General features: G+C 39.4%; 1 protein-coding gene across 1 annotated transcript; it reads left to right on the plus strand.

Moving 5' to 3' along the window:
• The first annotated feature begins 2,444 nt into the window (after positions 1-2,444).
• On the plus strand, positions 2,445-3,686 carry LOC140230257 (uncharacterized). The gene has a single exon (XM_072310435.1). It carries the CDS (start codon positions 2,445-2,447, stop codon positions 3,684-3,686), a length of 1,242 nt encoding a protein of 413 aa, XP_072166536.1.
• The last annotated feature ends 5,934 nt before the right edge of the window (positions 3,687-9,620 follow it).

The raw sequence follows: 9,620 nt of genomic DNA on the forward strand, positions 1-9,620 counted from the left end.
CACCCTAAAACGGGGAAGTAAAAAGAACCTACCTCCCAGGCTGCCACCCTAAAAAGAGGAAGAACCTAGCTCCCAACCAAGGGCGTAGCGAGGGGGGGTGTTTTGGGTGTTCAAACACCCCCCTTTGCCAAAATGGGGGTGTTTGAGGTGTTCAAACACCTCCCTTGGGCAAAAGGGAGGTGTTTGAGCTGTTCAACACCCCTCTTCAACAATGTTTAGATGTTAAAAAATGAAACAAAAGCTGTCTTTACCGCCTTTATTTCCGTTTTGAATTCCGCCTTTCCTTTCTTTTGTGTTCATTTTCTTTCTCTCTCTCTCTCTCTCTCGTCCCTGCTTTGCTTTCTGGCCGAATCGCGAAGATACATTGCGCATAATGTTCACCGTTTACCGGTATTATACCGTACGCGGTACCGTAAATTGTGTATGATGCATTCATGTGTGTGCAATGCATGCTATACCGATTCTGTGACGCGCTTTGTGTATTATCGAAGCATCGACGTTTCTACTTCTTTTCTTCTTTCTTTTCCTCACCTTTTTGTCTTTTTTACTCCTTTTTTTCTTCATGTTTTTTCGTTTCCTTGTTTTTTTTTTTTGCGTTTTGGGGGCGACCACACCCATCGTCTCCCTGGCTACACGGGTGTAGTCTGGGTCAGGTTCTCCCATTTGTTTATACACAAAATGCGTCGGTTACTTATCCAATGCTGTTTTGCGCCCTTTTCCATATGCATGGCAGGCATTACACCAAAAACGGCGATCTATCCGGTCTTCCCCTCTCCATTATCTTTTGTAAAAGTAATTCATGAAATTGGGGTCTTAAGTCTTAACTATGCTGATGCTTCATACATTTATTACTAGTAGTAACATTGGTTATACGAGCACAATTTCGCCTGCGGAGGGGAGGGGAGCTGAACCTTTCGGCTTTTTGCCAAATTATCAACTTCCTTATTTTCCCAAAATAAAGTGAGAAAAAACGCTACACAATGCAGTGCCTCAAATTTCGATTTTTTGTTCTTAATAATTGAAGTTAATTTAAGCTAATTTGTGTGTGTGTGTGTGGGGGGGATCCAGACTATTAACACTAATATAAAAACAAAAGCCTTTAGCTGCCACTTCCATTTCCGGAAAGTGAATAATTTTTATTCCTCCAAAGTTAAACTACTAGTACTCTGTCTCATGATTTGACCTCAAATTTTGAAGATAAAGATATGCAATAATTTGAATGAGTTTTGATAATATAATTATTATACCCATTCATATCCGGGTTTTTTCTTTTCTTCTTCTTTTTTTTTTTTTTTTGGCGGAGGCGCACAAAACTAAAAGTTCCTAATTTTTCCACGATCGACACTCCTAATAGCCCTGTCATGACGTGCCAGATCAGCAGACCTAAGTTAGTTCTGTTCTGTAGTGTCTGATGTGGGAATATTTCATTCGCAAACGCAGTGCATCTGTGCAAGGACGAAAATGGGAAGTTGTTGCAATGAAAGATTTTTTGTAATGATTCAACTAGGTATCGACTAAGATTTTACACTTAATGTCTAAAATCATTTAATATCAAATTATTTGCATTTAATGCCCCTTTATGAACACCTCCAATATTACTGGGGGATGCATGTATGTTCTTGAGGGACGCACATTGCACCGTGCATTGCCCCCCCCCCCTCCCCACACACACACACACCATTGGCGTAAATCCCGGGGGAGGGGGGATGGGGGATATATCCCCCCCCCCCCCTGAAATTTGAGGGAAAAATGGAGGAAGCAGAAATGTGATTGCATCAATTTTGGCATATTGCATGACGTTCGTACGCCCGCCTCCAGATAGGTAATAGAGCTGAATAGTCTTGTAGGATAATGTATACATAATTTTCTCAAGCGCTCGCTCGCTTCGCTCGCTCGCAAAGACAGTAATATCGACATAAGGTATGACCCAGACGTTGACAACGTCAAATAGTATAGGCCTATACATTGTAAACATGTAAATCCAAAATTTCACCAAAAGTGTGCACCAGAACGCTTAATTTCAGGTCTGAAAATGCAAAATCTTCATCGTCTGAGAGGGGGGTATCCCTCTCCCACACCCTCCCCCCATTCGGTCGCTCCGCTCCCTCGCACAGATATTCCAAATCCAAGTCCCTCCCCCACCCACCATCATTACAGAACGATGCCTCTGGGATGATTGCTTTATTGACTTAAATCAAGAAAACAGAAAAATACAGAGGAGGGCGCTCTTCACCGACTCTGAAATTGTTACGACGATTTTTCTCTGCGGTGAAAACCTCTAAATCTGCAATCATAGAAACTGTTTTGGAAAGAAATTTGTGACTGAAGATTATATTGGAACACTTGTGAATCCTTTGTGCTGACTGGAATGGTGGATGACAACTCTGAAATAGAAAATAGCAGGATTTGATTTGAACTTCAGCACACAGATCCTGACTTTGAAAATGGCGGCACGCAGTGACACGTCATACGGCGAGAAAGCGGCCCATGCTTTCCCTTCTGCGAAACCTGAGGAACAGCTTGGAGGTAAGCCAGTCTTCCTGAAAAATAAAGACATACTATCAGTGAGTGAGAAGGGAATGTCAAACGAGGACATGTACAAATGCCTCATCCGTAGTGTGCAAGGACGAGAAATTAAGGGGATACAAAGAATTCGTGGTCTATGGAGGCTGTACGTGGAAAATCGGGAGTCAAGAATGAAACTGATAACAAATGGCTTGAACATCAAAAATGCCAATGTCGCAGTGTATGACCAAAACCCTTTCATCACAGCTGGGAAAGAAAACAGTCTACGTCTCCTCATCAGAGACATACCACTTTCAGTTCTCGACACTGTCATCACCGATGAACTGGAAAAATGCAAACACAAGGTCCTCGGTGCCCCTATCCGTGAACGTCTCCGTGTAGATGGTCTGCTCACTGACTGCCTGACCGGCAACCGGATAGTCTACATACAGCATCCATCGAAGCCCCTGCCTCGAGACATGAACTTTGGTATTTTTAAAGCCAAAGTCTACCACTATGGCCAGATCGTACCACCTGCAAGGGCAAACCTCATGTGCTCACGTTGTTTGAATGCAGGGCATCACCGGTCGCAATGCAGCAACCCCATCGTCTGTCGACGATGCAAACAGCCCGGACACCTGCAACAGGAATGCTCCTTCGAGACCCCGCCCACCTCACCGACCAGAGACACCAGCGAACATGGACCGATGCCAGCACCATCGCCTTCCCCGTCGGCATCAGCCTCTGCTGCTACACCACCAGTGCACCTGATCGAACAGCTGATCGCATCGGGTCGACAAGCCGCAAGTACAGCGAGTGCACGTCAATCACTCCATGACAACCAGACGCACATTCAGCCCAAGATTACGCAATACCTAGTCGGGGATCGCAACGCCTCACAGCCGCGACAGTCCGCTGACAAGTCCAACGGAGAAATTTCAACTCCTACGCCGACAGAGCCTGTCACTGACCTCGCAGCAGACCGGTCGGAGATGACCGACTCTCGCACACACTCGGAAGCTTCGAGCGAAGAATCATCGAGCGAAGATGACGGCGTGGAAGCGTTGTCTGAACTCTCCGCTGAGTCACCGGAACTACCTAAACGGGCAACAAAAGAAAAGAAAGTGAAACAAACGAAACGGAAGCAGAAATCTTCGAAAAAAGTGCCAAAGAAGAGATGAGTGAAGTGATAAAGTATATACTTGTGTTCTCTTTTCCCTTTATCTGAATGGCGAACTGTCATATAATCAGTTCAAATGCAAGAGGTTTAAGAAATAAAGACAAAAGAAGTCAAGTTTTTCATTGGTGTAAGCACCAGAAGGCAGATATTGTACTTTTTCAAGAGACATACTGGTGCAGTGATTTTGAATCAATTGTCAGAAGTGAATGGCGGGGTCCGTGCTTTTTTGCGCATGGATCAAATCATTCACGAGGAGTTTCAATTTTATTTAATGATAGACTTGATGCTCAAAATATTGTAGTAAAATGTACCTTGAACGGTCAACTACTAATACTCAGAGCAAAAGTTCAAGAAACTAATCTCATGCTAATCAATGTGTATGCGCCAACGCAAAGGCAATACAGAGAGAGTTTCTTTCATAGGTTGAACTCTGAATTACGTAAGCATTATACATGTGATTGCGAATTGATCTTAGGAGGAGATTGGAATTGTGTTTTGAATGTAAGCAAAGACGTACAAGGATCGAAGAACAAATATTATAGAAGACCTGTAAATCTTAAAAAGATAATGAAAAAGTATGTGTTGATTGATGTTTGGAGGTCGATGCATCAAGACGTGAAACAATTCACCTGGCGGAATGTATCTTTGAAGAGGGCTTCTAGATTAGATTTTTGGCTGGTGACGAAATATATTAAAGGAAAAACAATGTGTACTGACATCCGTTCAGCCATTAGGTCTGACCACAACGCAATATCAATCAAACTGTGTATCAAACAAAACATGAGAGGCCCAGGTTATTGGAAAATCAATAATGATATCTTATTTGATAAAGATTACCAAAATGGAATTTTCAAAATTATAGACTCATTTTCAACAAACTGTTTGCCTGTGCAAATGAGATGGGAAATGTTTAAAGTTCAAGTTCGTGAATTTTCACAGAAATATTGTAAGAAAAAGGCACTTCGAAAGAAAGACTCCAAATTGTCACTAGAAGCAAAACTAGCTCAACTTGAAAAATGTATTGATGTGAATGAGTGTAATGAAGAGGTATTAAGTTCTTATTCTGATGTAAAAGAGAAGTTGGAGAAGATTTATAAATACGAAACCAAAGGAGCTGGTATACGAGCTCGAACAAGGTGGATTGAGAAAGGAGAAAAAAGCACGAAGTACTTTTTGAACTTAGAAAAGACGAATGCAAAGAAAAAAGAAATTACACATTTGAAATGTGATAAGGATAATCGTATTATTGAAGGAAATGAAAAGATACTGAAAGAGATTGTTGATTTTTATTCAAAATTATACAAAAAAGAAACACAAACCAGAAAAAGTATGGAAAGTTATACCTGTCCACAAAATATCAAACGTCTCTCTGATGAAAATAAGGTAATGTGTGAAGGGTTACTCACACAAGAAGAATGTAAAAAAGCTGTATTTGCAATGCAAAAAGATAAGGCACCCGGTCTAGATGGCATTTCTGCAGAGTTTTATCAGGTGTTCTGGCCGAGAATACAAGCGTTACTCGTAGAAGCCTTGAATGAAAATTATCTATCTGGAATGATGTCAAATACCCAAAGAAAAGGTCTCATCACATTGTTATTTAAAAAAGGTGACAGTCAACAGCTGAAAAACTGGAGACCTATCACTTTACTCAACTGTGACTATAAGATAATAGCAGCAGTTTTGGCCGTAAGGGTACAAAAGGTCATTGGCGGTATTGTGAATGACACTCAGACAGGATACATAAAGGGCCGCTTAGCTGCCTGCAATGTAAGGTTAACGAAAGATATTATTGAATATGTTATGAAAAGCGGTAAAACCGGAGCAATAATGCTAGCAGATTTTGCTAAGGCATTTGATGTTTTGGATATAGAATTTTTGAGTTTGTGTTTAGAAAGATTAAATTTTGGCGAATCATTTCGAAAATGGATTCGTACTCTTTACACGCACATATCGAGCTCTGTATTGATTAATGGTTGGATATCGGAAAGTTTTAATGTTGAAAGAGGAGTCCGACAAGGATGTCCACTGTCATCACTATTATTCATTTTAGCAGCTGAATTCATGGCCAACAGCATCAGAGAAAACAGAAGTATTCGGCCAATGGAATTAGCAGGCTATGATTTTCAACTTAAACTGTTACAATATGCTGATGATACTTTGTTTTTTGTTCAAGACGAAAAATCGTTAGAGGGAATTTTAAAAGAGTTATATTCTTTTGGAGATGTAGCAGGTCCAAAGATTAACAAAGATAAAACATTTATGATTTGGTTGGGTAAACAGAGTGAACGTTGGAACTTAGATAAGTTTTATTTGAAGTGGTCGAGTAAACCAGTTAGATATTTGGGACATTATATTCACCCCAATAATGATGCAGCTTTGGAGTTAGATTGGGAGCAAAAATTATTCAAGTTGCAAAAGATTCTTGACAGTTGGACGAAGAGAAGTTTAACCATCTTTGGACGAGTTATTGTTTTAAAAAGCTTAGCCCTTAGTCAAGTTATTCATCTGATAATGGTAGATTCAATACCGTTTAAATTTTTGAAGATTTTGGAAAATATGGTGTTTAAGTTTATATGGAAAAGAAAAAATGAAAAAATAAAGCGAAGTATTATTACAGAAGATTTGAGCAAAGGTGGAATAAAGATGATGGATATACAAAAACAATTGCTAAGTTTTCGGTTAAAATGGCTGGGTCGTTTTCTCAATGACTCAACAGATATATGGAAAACAATGTGCTCTTATTGGTTTGATTCACTAGGGGGTATTATTTTGCTGCTAAATTGTAACTATAACACGGGTAATATTAATGATATTGATAAGAAAGTTCCAAAGTTTTATAAAGAAATTTTACAAGCATGGGAACAAATACGATATTGTACTACAGTGAAAGATATGAACAATGCAAACAATGGGTCAACTGATGTTTTAAATCAGATTGTTTGGTATAACAAACTTATATTGTTTGACAAGCATTCGCTGTTTTATAAAGATTGGTATGAAAGTGGCATACTCTATTTTGGAGATTTAGTAACAATAAATGGTTTCCGGTCTTTTGAATACATTATGTCAGAAATTAATTTTAAAAGAAGAAAATGTACTGCAATTTTTGATTATGCAACATTACAAAAAGCAATACCATTAGTATGGTATAACATGCTACATAAGGAAATGTTTGATAGTTATATCAGAAAGGAAACAGTAGTGTGTATACCAAGCGTATGTGTTTCAAAAAAAGTAGTTTTCATTATGGATCTAAGCAGCAAGGCATTGTATAATTTGATACCTTCAAAAAACTTGCTAACCAATACATGTTCCTTATATTGGGAGAACAAGTTTCATTTCCAAGCTGATTGGGCCAGTGTATTCAGATGTAATTTAGAATATATAAAAGAAAACAAATTACGAGAATTTAATTTGAAATTGTTGTATAATTTATTGCCAGTGAGAAGTAATCTATTCAAATGGGGTTCAAGTCATGATGATTTGTGCCCGAACTGCAACGTAAAAGAAGACATTGTTCATGCTTTCATTGAATGCAAACTTAATGAAAATTTTCTTTTATACGTAAGGGGTTTGTTACAAGATGTATACCATACAACAGTCACAAATATCAACGTTTCACATTTGCTGAAAATACAGTGTAAAAGTCAGTATAGTTTGTTTTTGACAATAGCATTTTGGAGTATTTATAAGCTTATTTTGAAACGGAATGAAACCAGTAATGATAAAAGAAGTTGTTTTTTAAAGCATGTGTTTATGAGAGAAATAAGAACGAGAATAGAAATACAATGTTGTATGAAACGTAGAACACTACGGAGAAATGAACAATTGTTACCAAACGAATTGTTGAACCTCTAATGCACGATTGTGCTTGCATCACTTTTATGTGACATCGTTACGATGATATTATTTTGATTGTGTATTTTGAATGGAATCCTGAATAAATCCTCAGATGAGGCAAAAGAAAAAAAAAAGAAAACAGAAAAATACAATACATACAGGAAGATAATACCGGTACGTTACACACAAAGAAATGGAGATCCATATTACCATTTCATTGAATATATTTGGGCATTATTCAGGGCTATGCTACGTTTTTAAAAGGGGGGGGGGGTCAAAATCACCTGTCAGTCAAGAAGAAAGAAAATCAAAAGATAAGAGAAACAACAACAAAAATCCTTCCTTCTTTCAAGGTCTGATTTTCCGCCAAAAGTCGGCTGACAAGCAAAAGAAAAAAACAAACAAACAAAAACAAAAAGTCTTCATGTTTTTGCTGCCACTTCCCTCATACTTTATATTTCATGCAAAACAGTGGTACATTCGATCCCTGTTAAGTGTGTGTGTGTGTGTGGGGGGGGGGGGGGGGCGCCAAGCTTCCCCCCCCCCGCATCCGCTCGTTAAAAACGAATAAAAAACTTGATTATACCAAAATGGTAATTCAAGGGTTACTAAACTGCTTTTTAAATCGACATGAAAGGAGGATCAAGAAATAAGATATTTTGCTATGATTTCTTTTAACCATAATTAAAGAGGTATATAACGTGAAACATTGTGCAAAAAGTCCTGAGCCGACAAAATATTACGATTCCGCATGATTCCTGGTTGGCATTCTGAATATAAGCAGGATGTGCACAGTGTACTCAGAACATCCGAACGGCAAAAAGAGTCGCTGTAACGTTGCGCAATGTAATGTAGAATGTACACCTTTGTACCTTACGCTTCGTATATATCAAAGCTAGATCATTAATGATTTTGCAGTGTTGCTTTACATACTAGTCTATATCAAAATGCCTTGCATTGCCAATAATAAGACTTGACCTGGGCTATTTCCTAACTTTTTCATGTATATAAAACACACACACACACAAACACAAGCAATAATATTAGAGGAAGTTCTAAAGTGCAGATTTTGGACATCCTTCCCCCATTTGGTCACTTCGACGTCCCCTCGCTCGTCATACCTCCCCAAATCATGAACATAAACCGACACCATTGACTACCAGTGGCGGATCCGCCCCCTCTCAATTTCCAAAGCGTAAAATATAGCTACAAAAGGCAGTTTTTGGACTGCAAAATGTCAAAATTTTCAAGCTCACTCGGTCCGCTCGCTCACATTTTTAGTTGTTATGCTATTCTCCTGATGTCACTGCCAGTTATTGACAGCAGTTGCGCCCGTTGCACCCCCCTTAATTTCCAAAGCCAAAAAAGTATAGCTACAAACGGCAGTTTTGGGACTGTAAAATATCAAAATTTTCAAGCTCACTCGCATTTAATCGCTATGCCATTCTGCTGATGTTGGTACCAGTAATTGCCAGCAGTTGCGCTCGGTGCGCCCCCCCCCTCCCCTTAATTTCCAAAGTGAAAAAAATACAGCTACACAAACGGCAGTTTTGGGACTGTAAAATGTCAAAATTTGCAGGCTCACTCGCTGCGCTCGCTCGCATATTATAATCTTTATGTTATTCTCCTAATGTTGCTGCAAGAATTGCCAGCAGTTGCACCCGGTGCCCCCCCCCCTTAATTTCCAAAGCGAAAACATATAGCTACAACCGGCAGTTTGGGGACTGTAAAATGCAAAAATTTTCAAGTTCGCTCGCTTCGCTCGCTCGCATAATAATCGTTATGTCATTCTCCTGATGTCGCTGCCAGTAATTGCCAGCAGTTGTGTCCGGTGCGCCCCCTAATTTCCAGAGCGAAAAAATATAGCTACACAAACGGCAGTTTGGGGACTGTAAAATGTCAAAATTTTCATGCTCGCTCGCTCCGCTCGCTCGCATTAATCGTGATGCCATTCTCCCGATGTTGCTGCCAATAATAATTGTCAGCAGTTGCGCCCGTTGCGCCCCCTTAATTTCCAAAGCGAAAAAATATAGCTACAACCGGCAGTTTGGGGACTGTAAAATGTTAAAATGTTCAAGCTCGCTCGCTTCGCTCG

Source organism: Diadema setosum, chromosome 6, assembly GCF_964275005.1.
Source record: "Diadema setosum chromosome 6, eeDiaSeto1, whole genome shotgun sequence".
NCBI lineage: Eukaryota > Metazoa > Echinodermata > Echinoidea > Diadematoida > Diadematidae > Diadema > Diadema setosum.